Source organism: Pezoporus flaviventris, unplaced genomic scaffold (assembly GCF_033815535.1).
Source record: "Pezoporus flaviventris isolate CSIRO_AGI_PZ_B2104156 unplaced genomic scaffold, CSIRO_AGI_Pfla_v1 ptg000031l, whole genome shotgun sequence".
In the NCBI taxonomy this organism is placed as follows: Eukaryota; Metazoa; Chordata; class Aves; order Psittaciformes; family Psittacidae; genus Pezoporus; species Pezoporus flaviventris.
Genome location: NW_026892579.1, coordinates 30,326,594 through 30,353,378, shown reverse-complemented (window position 1 = coordinate 30,353,378; position 26,785 = coordinate 30,326,594). Strand labels below are relative to the sequence as shown.

General features: G+C 35.4%; 1 protein-coding gene across 11 annotated transcripts in view; it reads right to left on the bottom strand.

The window, feature by feature from the left end:
• The window catches only part of HMGCLL1 (3-hydroxy-3-methylglutaryl-CoA lyase like 1), an 81,853-nt gene that overhangs the window by 32,074 nt on the left and 22,994 nt on the right, over positions 1-26,785 (bottom strand). For 8 of the 11 annotated variants that reach the window (XR_009744599.1, XM_061460581.1, XM_061460585.1 and 5 more), the window contains 6 exons: positions 26,231-26,308; positions 25,074-25,181; positions 20,126-20,221; positions 18,167-18,315; positions 6,854-6,917; positions 2,196-2,384 (listed from right to left, as the gene is read on the bottom strand). Coding sequence is in view for 10 of the 11 variants with exons in the window: in XM_061460581.1 (XP_061316565.1) it covers positions 2,196-2,384; positions 6,854-6,917; positions 18,167-18,315; positions 20,126-20,221; positions 25,074-25,181; positions 26,231-26,308 (684 nt within the window). In the remaining variant the exon portion in view is untranslated. The other 3 variants (XM_061460587.1, XM_061460584.1, XM_061460591.1) reach the window with 3 other exon arrangements.

Sequence of the window (26,785 nt, the reverse complement as noted above, 5' to 3'; positions counted from 1 at the left end):
TACAATACACAATACAATAGTACTCAGCCTGAAGTTGTAGTCTGCAGTGTCTTAGGAACAGTGCATTTTGCCTGCTAAACTTGTTTTCAAACAAGAATTGTAGCCCATTATTTCTATAACCCCTCAAACACATTTCATTCCTGGTGAAATACTCTGTTGGTTGCACAGACCCATAAAGGAGGAAGGGCAAGGAATTGCTTCTGTTAAGAGTCTGGTCTATGAAACAAACGACTGAGCTGAAGACAAGGGGGTTTGCTCCAGTACTTTGCCATTCATGCATCTTTGGCAGAGAGAAAAGTACTGGCAAGCCTAACAGCAGGGGCTAGAAGTGACCTGGGCGCTCTGATCTACTGGCTTGGGCACTTTGCTATCTGCCTGACTTGTAAAAGTTGCCCTGTTTTACAAAGAGTATTGCTTAGCCATAATTCACCACTAGAGCTGCCTTGTTTCTTTGACCAGAGACAGGAGAGGATGTTGTGAGGTGCGGGCCGCATCTGAGGATCCAGGAGCCTAGGGACCTACCTTCAGAGCGAGCCAAGGAGCTGACTGAACAAAGCCAGTCACAGAGACTGTGTAATGCCTGCTTCATCAAGGACTTTTGGAAAAATCTATGACAAGTTCAGCTCAGCCAAAACCACCCGACCTTTAGACATGCACTGTAGCAGAACTTGTGCACAGAAGAAAGTTTTCTGGTGGGTCTCAGGCACCCCTGGCTTCCCAGAAAACTTAGAAGGCTGGATACGTTTTTTTTAGGTCTATTGCTCTCTTGAATTTACACGTTAATTAGCCTGAACTGCACATTAATTACCTAAGAGCTTTTTCTCCTTTAATTCTTATACAGTTGATTTAATAAGTAAAAAGACAGGACCAGGAGGTAAACATGAGAAAAAAATCATAACAAATACTGGGGTTAACAAAGAGTAGCCATTGTTTAGTAGGCACCATGACAGCAATTATTTTAAGGAAAGATTTGGAAAACAATGCTTCAAGTATTTTTATGTTGAACTCCTCCCATGCTCAGGGGTTTTCATGCTTTTAGCTATTACATCTGCAACTGAAGCTAACTGTGAAACTAGCAATTAATTTATCCCATGGTACATATACACGTATTTGCAACAGTAAAAGTGAGTAAGGGTGAATACTAAACAGTGTGAGTAAAAGTTTGAACTTTTGTACCACATTTTGTCATTCACTGTTTAATCAAATACCTGCAGACTCCCACAGTGAAATTTTCCCTGTTTCTTCTTGTCGCTTAAATCACTAATGCTGTTAACACTCTGCTGTTATTTTTAAACAACATACAACAATCAAAAGGAAGCTGACCTTAAAAATGGCTGCTTGAATTGCCAGGAAGCAGAGAATGCCATGAAGTATAAAATAGAACAATAAAGGCCTACAATTTGTAAACAGCTTTTGATCCTGTAACGTTTAGCAAAAACAAGTCTCCTTAGGAACACATGTACACATTAAGACATTTTTCAAGATTTTACCTTTACAAAAACTACATTAGAACTCACAGTCTGTTTCTTGTATCGTGTTCTATTCTTAAAAATAGACAAACACAAAGGGAAAAATATCTCTTATAGAAATTAATTATTTCTGATTATTTAGCCTCAGATTTGAAAGAAGACTAAATATGAGATACAGTGTTGCTAATCTTATTTGGAAGACATAATTGATAAAAAAGCATAGTGAGGACATGTTAACAGTGCTAAAATTATCTAGAGCACTCTGTTCATGTACATAATTACCAATAATTTAAAATTATCCATCTGAAATCAATTATTCATTATTCTATTTTATATTTAGAAACCTCTGCAAAATAGAAATTTTACTGAACAAAAAGCATACAGATGTTCCTAAGAAAAGTGGAACCTGAGGCATGAGAAAAAAAATGTATTTTTTGTCCTTCTTTCATCTGAAATCAATGGAACATAATAATAATAACCGTTTCTTAGTGACTTGCATGGAATTGGAGGTAATAAATAGATAAGGACTGAAATTTTCTGATAAAAGCAACTGCAGTAATACCTGTAGACAATCTGATGTCTAAGCAGTACCTCCTGAAAGTTTAGTGAGTGCATTTTTCCACTTCTAATGATTTCTTGAAGGGTGAGGTGGTTTTTTTTAAATTATGCCTTTGAATTAAACTATGACTACTAGTATCACATCTATAAAATGACAGCCTGAGTTACCTGTATGGCTGTGAGGATATTGGCTAATGCCTGGCCATATGTGTCATGACAGTGAACAGCAAGAGCACACAAAGGAATTTCTTTCATAACAGCTTCCAGCATTCTTTTCATGCTTCCAGGAGTCCCCACACCAATTGTATCCCCCAGGGAGATTTCGTAACATCCCATACTGTACAGCCGCTTAGATACCTGATTAGAAACACAGAAACACAAAGAGGCAGAGACAAAAGAATATAAAATAGGATTGAGAACATGCATTAAAATGGACATACTTTGTAAAGGTTTCAAGTTTTGATCCACAAAAATAGACTTATGTATCAGAAACCCTCTATTCATTCTTGAAAATTGTCACCCAAAAAGAATGTCCCATAGATCCTCTCATTTTAAATTTATAGTTCTCCGTCCGTATGTGGAATAACCAACCAAGCCAAAGCCATCAAAAACTTGCTTTTTGACCCTCCCACATAATCCAAATAAGCAAGATTTTACACTATGAATTAAATTTCTGTCAAGTTCTTTCTCAGCATATTCCTCTCTCTGGCAATTTCCCAGCTGTTTGGTTTTCTCTGTGTACTTTTCAGCTTACAAGTTGTGCAGGGTAAATACCTGCCCTTTTGTTTGCTTATTACATGGGGCCAAGCACATGGCTGAACTAAGACAATAAATAATTAACAAGAAGCCCTATTTTGTTTTTTCTTGGCACTGAAAACATCAATGAAAACTAAAGTTTTAACATGTTGCAGTTAATATCAATTTTGCTTTACTTTTCATGAATCAAACATTAAAATACTAACAGAGCAAATCTGCAACTTAACATTCTAGTCTTTTAGACTTAAAATTTTACTTAATACAAAAAAAAACCATATAGAAATAGTTCTTATTTATGTAGGTAGAGCCCTAAATGTTTCTGGAATTACATCATTGAGGAGTTCTTTGTATGAGTAAAAGATCTGAGGTCTGGCTCCATAATATTTGTTTGGAGAGAGACATACACTCAGAAGCACAGAATCATGTTTGCAACAAAAATATTGCTTTAGAAATGAGGAATTTTGAAATGTAGGATCTTTCCATCTTACTTTTGTTAAATTTATTTGGAAAGGGTTTCATCTTATTTTCAGTTGCTGAATATGTTTATTCCCTTTAGGATTCCCCACTGTGTACCAGTGATCCCAAAAGGCCACTACACTGGAACAGAGTCCCAGTCTGGAAATTAACTGTTTAAAAATGCAAAAAAAAATACAACCCTTTTCCAAGACATCTTCAGTTGCACTGCACTCTACTGTTAAAGCAATTCCAGGACTTCATCAGTGGGATTGCTGTGAATATGTCTGAGGAAGCTGACAAAGTGCTGCACCAGCAGTCTCGGAAGTGCTGGATTAATATTGCTGCTCACTTAATTCAAAGAACAGCTGAAAAAGAATTTCAAGGAGTCTGAATTATCCTGCTTAAAGCTTGGAAGTGCTATGGCTATTGCAAATGCAATATTAACTCTTTGTGCTTTAAAGTCGAAGAGCCCCTGGATCGTATCACCATAAATTCAATATATGCTTTAAGAAAGGGATATTCACCAGATTGCAAGAGGGGATTATAGGCCACCACATATTTTTATATCTTCAACACATGGCAAGTGTTTTAACTGGACTACTGTTGCAAGAATTAAAAAAGGATCATCTGCAGCTAGTGGTGGATTACCTTTAGTTAATCACCAAAACTCAGGTTTTAAGATTGGGATAAAGGAAGCCAGTTGCACTTTTTTCTCATGCTCTTTTTAATTAATGAGTCAAAGTTTTTCTATATGAGAGTTACAGCAATGACAAAGAGACCACATAAACTGCTAGAAATCATATTGCATTCACCTCCATTCCATGCTCAGTCCTTAAGTCTTTCAGCTTTTTGAAAATGAAGTTCTGAAAGATGAAAGAAGAGAGGGGGAAACTGCTAACAAGCTGAGCATCATCACTGACTTGTCATGATCTAACCTTAAACTGACCCTTAAAAAGATATCTATATTTCATTTCAAGAAGAATGTGCATGCTTGGAAGCTGAATGGGAGTTTTTCATACTGAATTTTCTACCCTACCATAGTAGAAGGCAGCTCATTAGTTATAGTTTTGTAAATTCTCAATGTGAACTTTTGGGAGGAGGGTGGGAGAGAAGAGAACACACTGTTTTGCCAGGGTAATCAGGATGTGATTACCAGCTTGCAGCTTTGTTGACTGAACAGGGTTGTGTTCTGCACCACTGAGCAGCTTTACTATGCATGAGACTCGTGCTATTCCCCTTGGGAACGCTGCCTTGACACTAAGCATTGATCAAAATGGAAGTTGGTGACCCAGCAATGCAACCTCTCAGGTATAGGAACAATCCTACTGCTGGAAATAATATCTAAAGCTATACTCTTTAATAGAATACAAAAGGTCATAATCCAGTTACAGATTATTTTAAGCAAAAAAAAAATGTAAAACAACACTGTAGTCCTTGTGCTGTAAGGGAAACTTTGATAGCCCAACAATACTCAAACAAAAAAAAAGGGTAGGTACATTTTCTGTGGCCTGATCAGCCTGTATGATGAGCAATATTTGAATGAATTCACTGCTCTAGGTTAAACAAAAGCTAAGGAGAGAAAGAAGCAGACAGAAAACTAAAATCAGCCAAGTATACGACTGGAAGACAACGAATAACACAACTGGCTTCAAGGATGTTATACAGTGCTTCCAACAGCTTTCAAGCCTTATTTACCTAAGGTTGAAATTTACAAACCAGAGGATGATAAATGGTTAAGCGATGAGTCCATTTCAAGCACTAACAGTGATTATAAAGGATTATGCAGTTTTGCTTAAGAGATCAGAAATGGCAGGTAGGGGTGACAATAAAGAAGCATACGGATAAATCTGATTCTAGAAGCCTGAAGGCAATTGAAGTTTGCACTCACTAGATAACTATGTGTAAAACAGTTATGGATCTAGTATGCCAGAAATGCATGTATTCTGGCTAATAATCCACTTCTCCTAATTGCTTTTGATTCAGTCAAAAAATTGTCGCTGTTACTGGCTGCCAAAGAAACAATCTAAACCTTTCATTTGTAGCTGATTGCAATGCAGAGTCAAGAGAGTCAAAATGCTCCCATGCCAAGAAAAAATGATGACCCGTGTGGCAGTTCTCTGTAAGAATTTAGCAACATGGCTAGTAATTTTGATAATTCTGATTCAGCAAACGATGAGTGCATGTGTTTACATAAAATCCATTAACAGCTCACCAGATGCTTCTATATAAACAACAATGCTTGCTGAATCAAGGCCTGAATTATTAACTCTCATGAGGTAGCTTTTTTTCTTAAACACATACACACTGATGTACAGGTATATGAGAAGACACTCACTAGGATGAAGACAGAAAACAGCTCTGTGAGGAAAAGTTTGCAGGTTTGGAACATTAAATAGCATTGCCACTGGCAAACTGAAAAGGAGCTCTACTGTATATGGGTGGTTGTTAGTTTTAAAACACAAGCAACACATGGAAAAAAGCCTATTGGGGAACATGATATTGCAGTAAGCAATTTACCAACAGCACAGCTGAATCTGTCATCACTGCTCTAACCAAAGCTGTGTCACTTCTAACTTTCACTTCAGATTAAACCCAATTAATTTGGAAATACTGAGTACCTTCCAATTTAGCTATTTTATTCAAAGAGTGTGACTATATGCGGTTGTTGTGGGAGAAGTATTATCACAAGTTTCATCTGGAATGTATACTAGAAGAAGATGCAGGAAAACATGACCTGAAAGCCACACACACAGAACACAAATGCTGCCTAGCTTCAAGTACCAAAGAAAAAAAAAAAAGTGGTTTGAAGATTCTGCCAGATCACAACAAATAAGTGATTAAGTGCAACAGAGAAGACAAGTCTTTCTCCAGGATGGAAGGCCACTGTGCTCTGCTGTGTGCTTCTTGAATTCTGTCTCCACTTTCTTCTTTACTGTCCATTTCAGATTTAATGCCCCCTTTGCCTTTCTGCAAAATTTAACACTTGGGTTTCACTCATGTCTTCCTCTGTTAGGAATAAATAAATAAATAAAAGCTGGATTAAGACATCTTCCTTCTCTTTTATCCTAAACGGGAAAAGAGAGCAGGGAGCAAAGGTACAACTCCATCATAGCAGTATAGCAAGTTAAGAAATTATGTTGGGGATGAGTTTTGGTTCATGTGTCAATCACGTGACACTCACCAGAAGCACAATGTTGCAGCAGTGGCTCTGCCAGCTGACAGCCCAGTATGCTTATGCCAACATAAAATGGATTTAAAAGCAGATACCTTTTGCAAGAGGTGGTGCTGGAAATCTTCTCATACAACATGGTCCACTGACAGATGTGCTTGAGTCTGTTTCCTTGAGCATTTCCTAACCTTCTTGTTGGAGGAAACAGCACGTATTTTTTTTCTCATGAATGATAACATTCAAAATATACTATTTTCCTCAGATGTCACTGCATCTGGTTGAGTGAGGTTATGAACCCAGTTTTAGCATTAGCTATATTTTGTGTTTGTTTTCCTTAAATTCTGTCCATTAAAGATCTTTTAAGATTAGGTAGAGAACATTACTTATAGACATCTTAAATGTATTTTTGATTCATTAAAAAGACAAGTCAGAAGTTCACTCTTACTTCTGCCACTTTAGCTGGTATGATGTTTCCTTCATATGGGCATCCCAATGCACATGACACATACCTAAAATAAAAAGAACACACGAAGATAGTTCTGTTTTATAGATGCACATCTGTGCCTCTCCATGCTACATTAAACCAAAAAAAATATTAAACATAATTTTGAATATTTAAGCCAGTCAATAAAGATTTGAATGAAAAGTTAGAATTACATCAGATTAAAATAGAAGGTTTATCCATTTTTGTTTTAAAAAATAGAACAGATTTATAGCTTTCTTTATGCTTAATGTATGTCACAAGTTGTAAAGGACTGGCAATGCAGCCAACCAAACGCGGCTGCAGGAGACTTCAATTTTTCTTGGCATTTCCTTCTGAAGTTCTAAGAGCCAGCTCAAGTTTTGCCTTGCCTGGCCCACACTAGGCATCAGAGGAAAATACCACTTTCTTCCTTGTACTAGCTACTCGGATCCTAGAGAGCAACACATGGACCCAAGCAACTTATAACAACCCCATCATCTCATAAGCCATTAGAATTGTGATGAACAGGGTAGCTTTCAGCCTCTCCCTCTGTACTGGTATTTCTGTCCCAGTCTCCCAGAAGAATCACAGCTCCATTGCAAGCTGTAGTTCAGGTACACTTTGGGAAAAGAAGAAATTGAGAAGCCAGACTCTGTCTCTCAGCAGCTGTTGGTTTCACAAAGCTCAAAACTCAAAAGCCAAACCGAGCCTCCATTGCTGAGTCCTAATGCTGTGTTACCATAGAATTTGGTTTAAATTTCCCTCTTTTAATGACAATTAAGACTCATGAAATTCCAGTTAAACTTCTAATTGTTTATCTTAAATTGATTAGGAATAGGACTAAACTAACTAGAAACAGCCATTGAAACTCAAAATAAAAGGGATTTACAAAAGATTCAGAGGCAGGCAGAGCCCCAGTTCCAGTGGGAGGTAGCTCAACTGCTTAATAGAAGAATGAGAGCCTTCATCAAACCCCCATCATTCCCCTTCCCTCAATACTGAAGAATATAATGCAAAATTATACACTGTATAACACAAATGGGATTGAACCAATGCTAGTTTGTAGGTAGTCAAGGTCTGTAGGGTAAAGTATATATTATTTCTTTGCAGTTGAAAGAGAAACTGATAGAATGTAAAATTAGGATGCATAATAGGCAAAAACAAATTGTGACACAAAAAAAAGTCAACAATTTAATGCACAGAATATATCCCATCCCTTACATGAAGGTATGGTGTTGGCACACTGGAAGCAGCAATAAGAATGAAGCAAAATTTGACCTCAAGGAGAACTTGATTAGCCCTGACAAAGAAATGCAAATTAATTTTGTTGCCACAAAAGTGGTTGGGTCCATTACATCCTGCTCATTTTAGTCCAGATGCCTACTAGGCATGATTTCAATTATCCATATGTCATTATGAAAAACAGGTTTTTGAGACTTGGCCACAGACTTTATTAAATGTCACCCCCAATTTAGATGCCACCGTTTAAGTTTCAAAATCCTAAATTTTCTTATCTACATTAAAGATTATAAAGCAGCTACTGTTAACAGTTAAACACTGCCCTGCTTTTCAATGACACATAACTCAAAACAATTCAGGATAATTTCCCTAATTTTTAATGCATACACAGTTTTTCAAATGAAACCAAGCATGAAAACTTTCAGACCCAAAGGACTGCTTTTTACATAATCGTACAGTGCCTAGAGGTAGTGAATACACAGACTTTTACTGAAATTATTTTGCAACATCAGCCACAGCACTTATAAAGTAAGAACAATACTACATACAAAGTAAATGCAAAACATACAGTGAGTATCTGCACATGTTCCCTTTAATTACACATATCTTTACATGTTCCTAGAGGCTACATATGTTAGATCAAGAAGACGTGCATTTGGTAGTGATAATGTGGCATGAATGACATCTGGAATTGAGTAGGGTGAACAAAAGTAAAAGCAGGCCAAAAGGTATCTAGAGAACAAGAGAATACTCCCTGTGGTTCACACCAGTGAGCAGAAACTTGCCTGAGCTCACATAATTCAGCTGGGCTTGCTGGGGTATGAAAGTATGCGGTGACCTGAGGAATCTGCCTACTATACTGTACAAATCTGTTTGAGATTATGAACTCTCTGCATGCTTACACTGTTGCAACTAGACTGACATTTTAAACAAGGAAAATATGACAGATATAATCTATCTTGGTATCTGATATTCAATATTAAACTGGAGAAAATTACGATTACTGAAGGAATGTGACAGGTAAAGATCTTCCTACCAGAGAGAGAACAAAGTCCTGTGAAAGAACTGCTTTTCAGCAGAGTTCATCAAGGATGAGCTTGTCAGAATTTTATCTAATTCATTTAATGTATTGGCATAAAAAATGGAGTTGTGGTGATAACATTATAAATTTCTCAGTACTGTCAATACAAAAAACCCCACAGGGAATCCATGGAGAAAGGACCGGAGCACTAGAAATGGGACTCAGCTGATGACAACAAAGAAAGTGAAATGCTTAAAATGAGGCTGTAAAGAGTAAAATACACTCCAAAAATATATCAGCACAAGCATTTTTAATAGAGGATTAAAAGTATTAATTCCATTTGAGAAGGTCTTGCTATATTTTTATTGGACAAGAGATACAATCTGAGTAATTAGTAGAAAAAGTAATGCAAACTGGAACAGACGCAGGGAAGGGCTGAGTACAGCTAGCAGGGGTACAGACACTCTATATGAAAGGAGAAAATATGCATGCCTGTGAAAGAGGAAAGATAATTATGTGTCCAGCCTGAGCACTGTCAAGACACCTAGACTTTAGGCAGCACCAGGTGGGATGCTTTGTAATTACATTTTTGTGGTTCCGAATTAATAAGTTTAAGTCAGAGGAAATAATTTGAGCAGAAAGGCAGATCTGTTATCTACAGATACGTTTGGCTGTTACATTTTCTTTTTTGTGTATGTAATAACTCATAAGGCATTAAAAGCACAATAAAATCAGCCAAAGTAGGGTCCCAAGATCTTCACCCATACCCCTTCAAAATGGGGGACAACTTTGAAGAACATGCTGAAGAGCTACTTAGGAAGAAGCAAGCTAACAAGACAGAGCCACAGAAAGCAACAGAAGACATAAGTTTAAAGAAGAGTCTGGTCAACTGCAGCAAACACTACCGACAGGTCAAGAAGAATGAGGATAAGACTACTGTTTCTGAGATCTTGTCATCAGGGAGTTTGGTGAGAGCTGTTGCAGTTGCAAGCAAGGAACAGAAGCCAAAGTGTAGGAGTTACAGGAGGGAACCACAGAAAGGTCTCCAGAGAGTAATTATAAACAGCGCCTTCAATGAAATTTGGAATGTAGAAAAGACAGGCGATGAAATATGATATGAAGAACCAAGTAGGGTCAAAGGTGCAATTTTTAAGAGACAAATGCTTACTTATATTGCAGTGGAAAAGAGTCAGAGGACAGAGAGGGGTTAGGAAAGAGAATAAGGGGGGGGGGGGGGAGAGGGAGAACAGAACATGGGGTCATTTGGGCAAGTGGAAGGGGTACAGATGGCAAGTAGACAAGAAACTCCTGCTGCTTTGACAGTGGAGGAGAAAGAGAAAGGATTAGGGGAGAGCAAGAAGACAGTGACAGAGGGAAGAGCATACTGTTATCTATTTTTCCTTAACAGAAAACACAAGATCCTATGTGAGGAAAAGCAGCAGAGGGAAAAAGAGGGAAGAGTTTGAGCCATGAGTTACAGAGGCAACTGGGATTTAATTTGGGGATTCAGTTAAATTGGAGAATACAGCTGTTTTCTAAAAAGATGGCAGGACTAAAAGACAAAAAGACACTGTAATGGAAAAGACTCTCTTGGTCTCAGGATGTTCACCAGAGACACCCCACAGTACAAGAGCAGAAGCAAGTATCTGGAAGTTCACAAAGCAGACTCTGCAATGGAAGTGTTTAATTCTAAGTATGTGCTTAAATCTTTGCTGAATCAAGGCCAGACATGTTAGCAGCTTAACTGCATCTTTAGCATGCAATCAAGAAAAGAGCCCATGCAACCAGAGGTGGAAACAAGGACCTGCAATAAGTGATCATATCTATAGAGCTGCTTTAGGAACATGAGTAAATGCTGTTTTGCTCATTCACGTTCAGTGAAATCAGAATTCCTCCCTTTGATAAAAAGAATTACTCTACTTATTTGACTTGGCAGTTTATCCAGTCTCTTGCCTGTTCTGCACTGCAGGTGAGTATTGTTTGGTCTTCTAAATTGTTTTCTATGTATATAAAAACAAAAAAATAAACTCCCAAAACTTTACTGTGTAATATTTTGGACAAAAATGCTGAACAGCCTCTGGGGATGGGGAGGGAGAAGGAAGAGGAAGAAAGTTTTCAATTTCTTCGAGTAAGCCAAAACCAAATCACAATGTTCCACAAATGGTATAGACAGTATAAGGTCCCCATGATCAAGGTCACTAGGAATGGTGATAATCACCACAGCAGCCCAATGACTGTGAAGTGCAGGATATAAAACCACAAACAGGCTAAATGAGCAAACATTTCATAACCAAAGTGTGTTAAAAGGAAAATGAATCTAAGCAGAAACTGAACTCCATGTTGTAATCAGCCCTTTGTCAGCTTGTTTCAGCAAGCGTTCCAGAGCCAGACCCACAGCTGCTACCACAGCTGGAAGCATGAAGCCTCCTGAGAAGCCAGTTGCAGACTCAGATGCTGCTGTTTCCTGTTTATTATTATAGTGTAAGTTCGCATATAATTTACCATGTTCGCTGCAGATGTATTTATTTTTATTGGATGTTCGTGCTAAAATGTATATGCCTATCATTTGGTGAATTCACATTATCAAGATTGATATATACTGTCTCTTTGCAAAGGAAGCCATTTGTTAAAAACCAGACAATCTTTACTGTAAGAAGAGCGGAAATAAAAAGAAGAGGGGAAAGAAGATTCTTCCAGAAATAGAATCTCCAAGCCAAGCTTAAATGTGTAAATAAGGCCAGGATTTTTTTTCCACATTTGATTAAAAACAAAGAAAAAAAACAACAACAAAAAAACAAACAAAAAAAAAACCCCAAGGAAATACCTCTCCATGTATTTAGTGCCCAGCTGCAAGTCACATACATGCTCTTCAAAGTGAATTCGACAGCAATGTTTGTTATTATTATTTTTATAACGTCCAGAAAACAACATTAAATTCTGAACTATGTTCTAGAAAATAATTTGTCTAGAAGCAGAATAAAACTGTTATTTTGTACTATAATGCTGTTTTGTACTATAATGAAGGACCACTTCTAATAATTATATCAAATTATTCATGGACCAATCAGTAACATACCAGCAAACACACAGTATTGTTACTTCATAATTTCATACTAACATTTCGAGTTTATGCTACCCTTTAAGAAGAAACAGCGATCATTATTATTTTTCATAGGTCTCCCACTTTATTTTTTTTTTTTTATTTTTATTTTTATTTAAAGCACCTCTTCTTCTGGCCTGCTAATATTATTTTCTACCTGCAGTACAAAAAAAAATGGGTAAAGTTTGATATAAAATTATTCCTAAGGAAAATCTCTCACATCATGCAGTCATCTAGTATGATAGAGTTAGTACAATGGCTTTTACATCCCTTCCTTAATCTGTCCCCAGTACAGAGAAATGCACCAAGTCTCCACATCCCAGAAGTCTCCAGCTTCTCAAACCTCTCCAGGGGACTGTGACCAGCTGGCTTAAGACTGTGCAACCCTGTAGATTTGTTTACCATTCACATACCAAAATATGTTGCTTCCGAGTCTATTAAATGTTCATCTATATTTTGTGTTTCCCATAATAACAAATATGGTCTCAGTTACAGTGACATTAAGGTGTTAAACTGGTTTTACTATCTAAAGAAGTGATAATGGTATAAATCATCCTATTATCTATATTATCAAGACTATGCTGAACTACACAATGTAGTCTAAATATGGGGGTTTAAAGCAATGTGAGAAAACATGTGTACTCCAGCCTTTAGTACTCCAGAATACCAGAGAGTATGAGTTCAAAGTTTCTGTCTGTATTTGTGAAACATAGGCAACTTTAAACTGTATCAATTCGTGCAAAACTTAATCTCATGGCACTTTTAGTTAGGTGTATAAAATATGCTATTGCAAGGCCATCCAAATATCTTGAATTAAGCTAGTTATGAGCTGTAATAAAATAAAAAAAAAGTATTATTGAACGGAATTATAAAGATCAGATTTTTCTTGATAAGCAGAAGTTTCAGATAATTAGAATCTTTCTTTATAAACAAAACAGACTTCATATTAGTTTCTGAAATGACTTCTTACGAAATATTCTAAAATAAAACTGGTATGGTCTTCGACATTTGTTTTCTGGATTTTTTATTATTAATAAATCTAAACATCACTAGCACAAAATAAAGATAACTAAAATCAACTCTTTCTCTTTAGCTTTCTGCTATTTTGTGTCTTACCTTTTGTATTAGCATGAAAGTAAAATAATAATTATGTCCTACAGTCAACAAGAAATTATATATATTGTAACCTGTAACCTTTATTATAACATAATATAAAAGGTAGTAATAATATTATATACAATTGTTTGATATCTACTTGTCATAGGAAAAAATATTGCTATATTTCAAATATAGCAACCAGTATTTGAATTGGATATAAACACAGATGTAATCCAACTATTGACACATTTCAATATGCTTTTAAGTGTCATGAACTTCACCATGCTGCTTCTTAAAAGACACAGCACTATAAACGAATTACATACACCAGTTTAAATTAATGTGTCATTACACATAATTTATGAAGCAGCAGCTTTGTAAAGAAATGCTTCTGGAGTTATTTTACAATAAACAATTGCATCTGTTTTTCTAACATCAAACCTCTAAACATTTGCATCTACATTCAGATTCGCACATGCAAATAGTCCAAATGGCCTCAAAAGGGCTATTCAAATGACAATTTTTCAGGACTGAGACATAAAATACAGTTTTTAATTGGTGGTCATGCAGAAGCGTGTTTTAGTAGGAAAAAAAAAAACAACTGAGAAACAAAATCAACAAGCTTTCAGCCCTTCTATTCCTAGTTAATTTTTATTAGGACTAAGACTGTCTTATACAAAGCTGAATATTTAAGAGGAGATGATAGTCTGACTTCATTCCACTGTCACAGGACATGAAGTATGTAATGAAGTATCATTTGTGGAAAAGAGGAAAACCCAATCCTTACTCCCACACTATTGTATGGGAGTAATACTACCATACTACTCTATTGTACTAATTGCAATTTCTGTGTCTTGTTAAATTTTGGAATACATTAAGTTGGAATACTCTAGCTTAGGTGGAATTTACTTAACATTTTCTTTATTTGTACATTACAATTACATTTAAGTTAAAACAGAATCCAAGTGACTACTTACAATTAGCATTTGTCACAGGTTTTTTATCACTCCTGTCTGTTAGACTTCATTTTTAATCAATGAAAAGGATGTGATATTTTTAACAGTACCTGAATTAGGCAGTTCTAAAACTAGCAGTCATTTCAAATGACACAAAGTATGCATAGTAGTAATTAGTTGGTCATACAGTTTATAACTGATTTGGGTGGATGTCTTCACAGACTGATTCAGAGAGATGCTATTGTAAAGTTTTTATGCATGTAAAAATATGAAAAAAAAAAAAAACCTTTATGATGCTAATAAATAGTCTAACTTCTAAGACCATGCACAAGATTTCATAAACATTTCAACTAGTTTAGGAAACCTTTCGAAAACTGTGTACTGTGCTACAGATTCTAGATGTGACAGCTGACAACATAAATTTTCTGGATGATGATGGAGTCAATGTTAGTGCAGCTGTAGCAACACTAAGACATGCAAAGGCTTAAAGTTTAGTTTCAACTGCTTGAGTACATTTTTCATAAGATTCAAGGATTGTCAATGATTTATGCTCACTACATAAATTCTAAATTGCCAGTAAAAATAGGAAATAAAATTTGAACCCCTTAAAATTATTTTTGGAAGTATTTTTCAACTGCACACATAAGAACTTAGGGCAAGGCACTAAATTATCCATTTCCTGCAAATAAATAAAACTTTAAACAATAATAGTGCTTTAGAAAGGAAACAATATCCATATTGAAATTAATATAAATACAATTTATGCATATTAATATTTTTATTGCCTAAGTAATTAAATCAAAATATTTAGCCTACAAAATTTTTATTAGAAGCCAAAATGTGTAGTCCTGGGAAGCTTGCTTGAGCAAAGACTGAAGGTTTTGGCCATGGTTCTTTAAAAGTAGCCAATCTCTAAGAGGGTGATTAAAAACAAAACACTGATTCTCACTGCACAGAATACAAATCCTTGTCCATATAGTCCACAGCTTTATCTATCTTGCAGCACAAAGCCTAATAATACATTTTTTGTATCTATTGTTATTTACATAAATTACAAGGGGCTAATCCTTGATCCATAGAAACATCTTATTTCTCATTAAGTACTATTTTGCCTCATCAAAATCTCCATGAGGGATTTTTTTAAAGTGCATTCAAAGTCCAAACAGATTGTGTTAACCAGTTCTCTTTTATCTTCTAACTTGAAACATGCTCAAAAGTCTTTCCAATATTTTCATATACTTAAATCCACGTTCATTGGATGGTTTAGATAGTCAGAATTATTACCTTAGTTACTTCTTTTGTTAAGACATAAGGCTCCATATTCTTCAGTTTAGATCTTCGTCAGATTTTTAGCAGATTAGCTACTTCATTTTTGAGTTATGTTAGATCCCCCTAATATACCAGCGACAAATACCAGCAAGTCCTCTCCTAAAATTTTTGATTCATTGAAGTGTAATGTTAATCCTGCATCTTATCTCCTCATGCCTCAACCTCTAATTTTCACTAGACAAATTAGTTCCCAAGCTAATATCATGCGATGACGATAGCTACACATAAATATAAACGTAGTTTCTCTTCAATATACTTATCCTCTCTAATTGGATTCTTTACTTGGTTATAATCCCACAAATCAAATGATTCTGTCAATGGTTTCCGACTTCTGAATGATTCACTTTTCTTACAACTGTAAGCCTAAGGAAGAAAGCTATAGCTGGAGTGAACTTATATCACTTTCATTCGTGACTTCAAATCTGTTCACTGTGTAGCATATCTGGTATTACGCAGTCCGCTGTTGAAGCATTGTGTAACGTACTGCACATGGCACAACAGACTTGATAAAATTATCCTGCATGTACTCTGTGAAGTTTTCTAGGGTGCGCATGCTGAAGTGAAATTACAGATCTTTGTTCTGGGTCCATAAACCACTTTTAAAACATAATCTGATTGTATTTTCTTTGAGTTTTTATAATTTTTTATCACCTCATCCCATTTTTTTTCACCTCTGTGCTACTGTTTTTTTCTGTTTGCTTTATTACCTGGTTCTTGATAGTTCTCTCTTTGTATGTCCTTGTGTTGTTTTCTTTCTTTTTCCTACTAATTATTAAAATATTATTTTGTTTGTGTGTGTGCTCTGCTTCTGTTTGACCATTTTCTGCCTCCTACTTCTTCTCTGTACATGCCTTCTCATCCTGCTACTTTATCATTTTTTTCTGCTGTGTGCAAAAAAATCACCTGTCACAGAGTTCATCAGATTACAGACAACAAACATATGGGAATGTGGTAGAATGCTATCATTGAAACAGTGATTTCTGTCACATCAGTGTTTAAGTGCCACAACTGTCACTGGCATGTTACAAATGCCTTAGATATACAATCTGTGGGAAAAAGAAAAACCAGAAGGTTGCCACTTCCCTAAACATGTGAAAACTAGTGGACAGATGGTAAGGTGACATAGGAAGCTCCAACATTAATCTAAAGTACACCACAGGGATTTCTTTTTCACCTGTGGTTTACATGTTCTGAACCAGTTGTAAAGTCCATATGTTGACACCCATAGTTATGTTCTCAGCTCAGAAGATAGTATCAGAAAAATGTGGCAAACAGTGGGGACAGGGACCTTCTAAACAACAAACCTCTTATAAGATGGTCAGGAAGACAAGCCTTGACTCTGCCTGACAGATTAGAAGCTAGTTAAAATATTTAAACTCTGGTACAAGTTACTGTTTCTTAATACAATGAAACTCCTTACTTTTTGATTCAGTCATTTTCCATACAAAACTTATAAGCAGGCCAGGGAAAAAGGACCCAAGCATTTGTGAACTATCCTTACATGTGTGTTAAAATCCTTGGGTTGGACAAGATGACCTCCAGAGGGCCCTCTCAACCTAAACCATTCTGTTACTCTGTGATCCTCTGAGACGGAGGTGTAACTACAAATCAGACCTCTCTCACAGGAAATGCTCAAACTACCACATTATTGTGCAGAAAGTGAGCAGTAGGATTACCTATTTCTGAAGGAATGGGAGATCCCAGTATTCCTAGACTTTGCTTCTGAGGTATCTACCACTACCTATTTTCAAGTCCAGGTATTGCCTGAGAATGATGTAGTATGCATTACTAGCAATCCTCAAGGAATCCCACTGTTGAGTTTCTCTTTGAAACTATGTGAGCCTTTTTGAATTCACAAGAAACTTCACAAATAATCTTAGATAAGTAGCTCTGTGTAATGTAAAAGAAAATGGACATGAAATGAATATTCAAGAGTGAGTAACATTCAGGATCATTTCAAGTTTAAAAAAAGGTACTCTAGAGAAAGAAGAATACTGGACAATTCCAGTTTCATGCACTAGAGGCTCCAAACATTTCAACACCTGAAGTTTTCAGAATAACTTATATTAAGAATATTTTTTTTCTTAGGAGTAAATTTATACCTTGATTTTATGGTGTATGAAGTGATATTTTATCAATAATATAATAAAATAAAAGCGTGCAGGGTATTTTTCTAAGGTGCAGACAATAGCGTTATGAATTCACAGCAGCACAAAATATATTTTATTCTGTCATCAGTGATGACAAAAATAACAATAAATTTGTGTAATAAACTGGGTATGTTTATACACACAGCTTACTCATTTAAATTTCTAGAAAAAGCTAGTCACTATTAGTAGTTACCAAACACACAGAAAAATTACTAAATATATGGAACTGTAAAAAAAAAACCAACAAAAAACCCTAAAAACAAAACAAAAATCACAATTAAGACTATTATTTCAATACATCTAAAATGTAAAAATTTGGTATTATTACTTTCCTACTGTACAAATGCCTCCTGTAACAGCAACTCCACCAACTCTGTATTACTTAAGAATCTTTATACTTACCCACGCACTGGAATATTCATATTCCTTGCAGATTTAGCAACATCTTCAAATTTTTCTATGCTTTCTTCAATTGAACAATTAATATTCATTTTGCTAAATGTTTCAGATGCTGCACCAAATACTGAGACTTCTGTGGCCCCCGCTGCAATCTGAAAAATACATTTCAATAAAACTGAATCATAACATTACATTAAAAGATTTTGTTAAGCACTTAATTCTGTAAGACATTCTAGAATTTTAAGTACATTATAAGTACATAATCCATACTTAAAACATACATTTAATTCCAGTTTTTTTTTAAATCTATTGCATAAAACCAGATTGAATTAAATTTTGAGTTCATTCACTATGGTACATTTCCTTCTTTTTCTTAGCAACTAGGAAAACATATTTTTAAGGTGATAAATGATTAAGGTATTACAAAAGGAAATCACATGAACCAACTACAAAAATAACAATGATTGATACTTGTATTAATTTTTCAGAAAAGGAAAAGATCATATAACAATTCTGAAATATTTATCCTCTGTACAAAGCCCGTTCCTTATGAATGCCAGGAAGTCATTCTCATGCTTAGGAAAGCTCTGCGCCTGCATGTGCCTAGAGCAGCGACAATAACCAACAGGGATTGCCTTGTTAGAGCCAGCTCTAGGATCAAGGCCTCCATTGGTCTTAGTGTCATAGTCAATACGAATCACACAGAAAATGTGTCTGTGAGAGTCTGCTGAGAAAAATTCTCAGAGCAAATACCAGTCTAGAAAATGTGTAAATGTGGTGACTTCACTGAAGAGGCAATTAACCTCAGCTTGTACTCAGTACCTCCATACTCAGTAAAATCAGCTAATAACATGAGGCAAACTGGAATGCTGAAAGCCAAATGATAGAAGAACCAAACATTTAACCTTAGGAGAATAGCCAATTCATTAATTCTCATTCTCTAGTGAGAATATTCTTGTTCTATGAAAAGGAATGGAGCTTTTCCTTGTACTCTCTGCTTCTGCAGGGTAATGTCCAAGCTTCAGCAATACTTACAGAAACAAATACCCTTTCAAATAGAAATTAAAAAAAAAAACAGCAGCAAGAAAGAACTCGGCAATCACCTACAACTATGTTTGCCTTGTTTTCCTTTCATCATATCACTAAATACGGTATAGAGATACGGCAGATTTAATCAACTCATACAAGCTACTATTGCAAAGTTGTGGCACTATCAATCTGCATATTGATAGCTAACTTGCCTATGTACAGAATTTTAAGAAAGATTTCATACGTAGTACAGGAACTGAAGGATTGATAGACTATACCACAGATGTCTATCAAGCAGTATGCTTTCCAAACATGGCTTGTCCTATATCAAGACAAAAGCATAGAAGCATGAAAAATTTTCATAAAACAGAAAAGTGTAAAGATGTGACTAGCAATGTGTGTGTATGTATGTTTCAATAAGACTGAACTGCTCCATTTTTGCAATTCCAAACATTTTGAGTCTATAATTTTGAATAGTTATTGAACTATTGAATAAATATAATGAACTGAAAAAATTTAAACTTTCAATCTCTACAAAACTGAAGTGCATCATTTAAGAAATCTAATACATTCCTATAAAATATTTTCATATAAGTGACTCCTTCCTCCTTCTTCACTACTTTCCAATAAAAGACATTCTTCCGAAACATTTCCAACAAATCAAAGAAGGAGAAGGAACTGTCTTTCTCTTTATACACAAGTGTCATTTATAGGAACTTGAAAAGACTGACCAATACTTCCATTAAAATATAAACATATAGAACATCATGATTTTGCCCATTTTTCACAATGAAAACAAAGTTTTTCATTTAAAAAGCTATAGTTTAGTTCTAACAGGACAGGTTACATGACATTAAATAACTAACATGCTGCAGAACAGAAAGTATCTGAAACATGAAAGATGCAGTTGTGGACATTCATGAAGGCACTTACAGCAGCATGAAAACCATGAAGATTAGGCGTAAGAACAGGATACTGGACTCCAGGATGCCGTTCAATGCCCCTCATTACTTCTTTATGATCTGCCATCTGAAATATACAAACAATTCTTATTGATCAGGAGTTATTTTCTGATTTTACACAGATAAGCAGAAATTGGCTTAGACTATGCTTTTGCCTTCATTAGGTATACAGTTCTAACAAAAAGTATAGCAGCGAAGGGGTTAAATGGATGTTTTACAAGCATTATTTTTTTTATTTCTTAACCTTTGAGTCAATACTCAAAAGGTTAAGTTGCAAGCTTTCCAGTTCTACATGAATACAGAACTGGGGTTAAGATTTCAAAAGTGGGTTTGTTTACATGTATCTGTAAAAACACCATTTGCACCATAAATTGACAGACTTGCAATCATGCTGATCATCAACTGTTATTGAAAATTTAAACTTAATTTAACTGACTCAATAGCTGGAATTAACAGAATAACTGACATTTTAAAACTATCTAAATCTTGAAAATGTCAGCACTCTGATAAATGAGACCTCACAATCTTTAAGCATAAGTGAACCTGAATTACTCAATACTCTAATCAGCATATTTGAAAAGACTAATCACAAGTTTATCCTTAAAAATATGGCAAAATCCAGTTCTCTTTGTCATGTAACATTTTAATATACTCAGATTATTTTTTTTCCAAAAGAAGACCATTTCTTTATTCAAGCATGTTTTCTTCAGTCTCCCCTCACAAAAGAAACTTTTCCTTTTTAAAATATTTCTCCACTTTTCTCACTCAAGATTAAATATACTCCATATACTAATCAAGAAAAGGGATCAAAGTCTTATTCATGTCATAAACTATAGATTATTTAGACAAGCATATTTTCTTGAAAGAAGTGGAGGAAAAGTTAGTATTATTTTAAAAGTGGCAATGCCTAGAAACAATACAGTGGATAAAACATATCCCTCTTATTTCATGTTTTACAGATTTTGAGTTTAAAAAAAATAATAGTGTATTTTAAAAGCTTTTTAGATCAGCTCTCACAAAAGAAAATCTTCCAAGCAAACAGTATTAAATTGGATTTCTGATTCTATCCACACTGATGAAAAGTCATTTAAGGGGTACCGTATGAAAAGATATATGAACTACAAAGCTTTTGTTACTCCTTACTCTCAATTGACATTTTATTGATAACTCTGCAGTACCCCAATTCTAAATATGCGTTGTTAAATTATACTAGATTATTAAGTGACAATACTACTGGCAACCTGAATTCTTCCTGTCACTGGTTTCCTACTACAAAAATGAATAGATTAAAAATATCAGAAAAATGCATGTATGTCTCCTTTAATGTAAACTCAACATGTATCTTTAATGAAGCAGGTGTGTGCTATGAAAAGTGCCTTACAGCCAGACACAACTCATTTCTCATCAGGAAACAAGTGATGGCACAAATCAACTTTTTGTAATTGCTTCTACATAAACTAAATCAGTATGACCACCTAATACATCTGATAGCCTCACAAAAAACATTGGTAAATACCTTAGTTTTTTATGAATATTTTTTCATTCCTTAATTTAATAAAAATAATGTCTACATTTCTCAGGGCAAGGAACAATGCTTGAAACCAAATGATTAATTAAACGGTAAATGCTGGAACTAATTCCACACTTTGAAATTATAGCCTGACTTAAAATACATTAAAAACCAAAAAATGACACTTTTTTAACCAGTATAAAGCTGCCACAGTATAAAGCTGCCAGATACGAATAACATTATACGCATTACATTTGTCCCGCTACTATTTTTCCTGTAAGTAAAATCCCATTTTAACACATATTGCATGTTATAAGGTTTCAAATTGTAATAAAATATTTTATTTTCCAAATTTCTTTAAAAATAAGCTTTCTAATGGTAGGTATTTATAATTTTTGGCCATTTAGGTTATAGGTGTGGGATCCTGTTTTATATGGCACCTCGCTACTGTAGAACTTTTTCTTTTTAGTTTTTTTCATTAAAAAAATCTGTGCCAAGAAAAACAGTGGATGGGAAATCATAGAACAGCTTTAAAATACTAAAAAAAGAACTAAGTGAATGAATGATCTAAACATAACCATGAATTCTATTCCCATGACCTATGAAAAGAAAAAAGGAGCAAAGTCGAGACTGCATTCCCTATCAAAGCAACACAATCTTATCTTTTAAATAAAAAACATTTTTAAAAAATATTTAAATAAAAAACACAAATTAAGCCATTAAGATAAAGTATTCAGACATGAATTTAAGATAAGAAAAGATTGCTCATTTTTTTCCAAGACTGACAAACCTCTGCTAAATTTGGTACTCCTAATGGCTCACAGGAAAAGGAAATAATTAAACTAGAAAGGAAGAAATCCACCTTTGCTTTAGCCTTTTTCTTCTAACATTTAAAAACCTACATTATTCTCTGCTGCTGTAACTGCCAAAGTTTGATGGCACTTGGAAAAACTTAGCCTAGTCACTTTTAAAGGACACAATATCATTGCCCCTCCATCAACACCAAAGAAATTCTGCATTGTTGCTCTTCACTTTTCCTATCATCCTTTCTTTAGACCCTTCCTTAGTGATCCCAAGAACACTGAAATAAATCAAAGGAGTCCTTCAGAGTGCTGAACAGTTTGCTCTGCTAATTCATGAATAAGTATGATTTTACTGTTTTCCTGAGAGGAATACAGTCCAGGCCGAGGACATATTCTCAGTTTAAAACAGACAAACTTTATATATATTTGGACAAAAGATCTGCAATAAACAATGTTAAAGTATTTTCTCAAATTAATTTCATGTTTTATTATATAAATAACTTGCACAGTCCTTACTAAACATATAAGTACTTAAATGTTTCTGTGCAAACATGTAATTTCTTGAAAATTAGTTTAAATTATATAGACAAGCACTGACTTACTTTCTTACTTGCAGGGAATAATTAAGTTTGTTAAATCTCAAAAGAAAATCTCCCACCCCTAGTGACAATGGATTTTTGCTGCTGACTTCAGAAAGGTTAGGATTTCTGCTGAATTGCACCATGTGTAAAAATTAACTTTGGAAAAATAATGAAAAAATTATCATGATTCATCAAAACTCAGTACGGCTGGCTGAGAGAGCATTAGATCTGCAAAATAATTAACGTGACTAACTACTGCTACATATACGAAAGTCCCAGATTTAGATCTTCCAAACACACTTTTAAATATGGAAAATGAAATTTCATTTAGGGAAAAAGAACAGCAAAAAAAAAAAAGGGTTTTTACCTTTCTTGTTTACATCAATGACTATTTGTCCTTGGAAGAGTAGAAAAGAGGTAGGAACAACATTAAGTTATATTAATGATACATCATCATTCAAACTCCTTAGTTATAACTGAATGTTTACAGAGATAAACAGCAAAATAAAATGCACAAGTACTTTATTTGCTTCCATTCCACAGTTCAAAATTATCATTGATTGTATTTTCTCTGTATTATTAATTGCAAAAAGTCATTGCCCTGTTATGAGCAAACTCAAAAAGGAGGACCACATGGTGGATAGATACACAGAAATGTACCAAGTGCAGCAGACATTCAAAAATAGGTGTTTGGCTTCAGGGCAGACTCACGCTTCCACAGTAGTCCACACAACTCCACAGGCGTGTGGAGTCTGCTCTCTTGGTTTGGTGCTAGGGAGCACTCGCGGAAAGTTTATGCAGTTTGCACAAGCATCTAGGTTTTCCCGCTCTGGATCTCTGAACTGGTGTTGCTTCCACAAGAAGTCCCCTCCACCATGACTATTTCCCAGAGATAAGACTCAATGCCCTTCATCTGGATACTCAAACTCAGTACTCTGCATCCCAACTGCTTCATATTTTCAAATCTTTATCCCTATAACTACAATCAGTATCTTCTATCCCAGTTGCCCTTTACTCACAATTTTGATCTATCATCCCCACACCTCTTAACCCCTTTCAGCATCCTGTGGCCAATTCTCTCACTCCCCATATACTACTGTCCCTTGCACATATTCACACATACACCCTATGTAGTAATCATGACAAGTTGTACTCCTAGCATTTCTGTTGATCAGGCCAGCAGTGCTACCTGCTGAAGAGTTTAGCTTCCTGCACTCCAGACCAGCTCACTGATAAGACAGCAACTTGAGAAGCTTCAATGAGCTGTGGAGCTCATCAAAAAAAGCTGGAAAGTGGATCAGCAAAGGCTCCCCAAAACAGCTCTGTTAAGGAGTGGCCTTCCCTCCCCTTTCACTCAACTTCATAGCAAAAGTTGCTTCACAGCTTCACAGCAACTTTTAAGCTGAGACACTCTCATGCTCCCTCCCTGCCTGAGAAATAACGCAGCTGCAGAGCAAGAGCCAAGCCCATGCTTTGTCGTGTACGTTATTGACTGGATTGTGACTATGTCTACCAGACTTGACTTCCCAGCTTAAACTGGGACCTGCTGCAACACTGCGAACTCACCTGAGTGTGTGTACTCTTGGCTGCCCTGGTTACCCTCACCAGATTTGCACTGCTCTCACAGACTGCTGGATTGCCCTCTAGTCAACAAGGCTACAGTCTTGGCTTCCTTAGTACCGTGCTTGGCTTTTCCCCTTCCCTTATGGAGCAACCTGCTCTTGCTGCTGCTAAATTAGGGATTTAAGCAGCTTTCTGCACAGCTTACTGGCTCTTCTTCAATTTTGACTGCTTTTTAATAATTATCCCAACTTCAGCCAACCTAAATAAAAGCATAAAACTTGAAAGCTGCCTAAATTGTGTTGGACAACGGTATCTGATTCTTGCATAATTATACAGGCTATGCACTACTGGAAAACTCCACTGCATGTAATGGCATTTAAACATAAATTGAAATAGTTCTGAATGGTGATGATTTTACATACCTGAGGCACCCATTTGGATGAAACAAATGATTTTACATACCTGAGGCACCCATTTGGATGAAACAAAACTGGTCACTTCTATTGCAGGAAGGCCTGTTTTGGAAAGCCGGTTGATTAACTCAATTTTGATATCAGTTGGGACTATCACCTAGGGACATGGAGACAGACTATAGTACAGTATTTCATTCAGTAAGAGACTTTTGTAAATGAAATGTTCTCAGTACATAAACAATCGTATTTTTTAAAATAATGAACTATACTCATGTATTATACCATAACTGTAGTGTTTCCTGATAGTAGGAAGCTAATACATAAGGAAAGCATCAGGCAGTATACATGATCCTACTCCCTTTTTTGTCCACCACAAAAGAATGAGGAAGCACTTTTATAACCACTGTAACAGGTTATAGATCTGGCCTCACTAATTCTTAGTAACCAAACACCAACCTAGCAAGGAAGCAACAAAGGAAATAGTAACACAGAATAGTCCAACCAGAGAGAAATGGAGAGAAAAAAGCTCCAGGGCTGAGACAGAGTAATTCCATTCTCTTAATGCTACTAACATCTTTGGTATCAGCACACCAATATATGCAAAACTATTCACCTATCCTCCTGTTTGTGGAAACAGATGACTGTTTTGATACATGTACCCTATTTTAAAGTCTCTTTTAATCTTCTTCCATGCTTCCCTACCAAACTTCAGGCAAATAATATCAAAACCAAAAGAGCAATTTCTTTTTCTCCATGCCTGTTCAGGAGGAAGCATGACAAAACCTATTCTACTATTTCTACTATAGTAGCACTTCCAGCATGAAAGAAGTAAAGATGAAGAAGGAAGCTTGAACTACTACGAAGATAGCCAGTGTTTCATTGCATTACCAATCATGTCATGACACGTTATTGACTGACGAGATAAATTCCAGAATAAGATATGGCAGTTGAGGAACAGAAAGGCTAGTTAACCAAGTATAGAAAGAAATTTTACTATTTAACACCTGCCTACATAGTAATATACTTTTATTCTAATAAACAAAACAGTTATTAATATAAAAAGAAATAAATATATAGTACATAATAGAAAAAACATGATTAGCAGCATGTACGTTTTACACAATGAAAATAACACTGATATCCATATCAGAACACACTCACACAAAAAACAACAAACAAAACAAAAAAAAAAACGATGAAAATTACCTTTTCGTTTTGTAATCCATCCCTTGGCCCAACTTCTACAATCTTTATGTAGGCAGGCAGTCCAGATGCTTGAGATTCCTGAAAGAAAAATCAATACTGAAACACAAAACAATGAAGGTCACCAAGATCAAAGGTATAGCTTGTACCTGTCTTCTCATATGATTCTGGGTATAAAGTCATATCATTAAGTTTGCTCATGGCCTTTAAAAATCTCTGAGAACATGTTCTGCACCTTGAGTTAGGGAATAGAAGTTAAAAGCCAAAGTTATCCACATGCATGTTCCAGTGCTCCTCTGAAGCCACAAATGTTTATTGTAACAATGTATATAGAATCATAAAGGAACACTGCGTTTTACAGAGTGAGAAATATTCCCATTTCAAAAACCTTATCAATGAACAACTCAGTCCTCCAAACTTCTACCCGAATGTTCTCAATTTAACTGAACAGTTACTTGCCTGTAAACATTTGCAAGACTAGGCTATAAATCCAAAAATAACAGAGCAGTCAAGAAATATTGAAGAGATTATTAATGAAAGAGGAAAGTAAATCCTCTG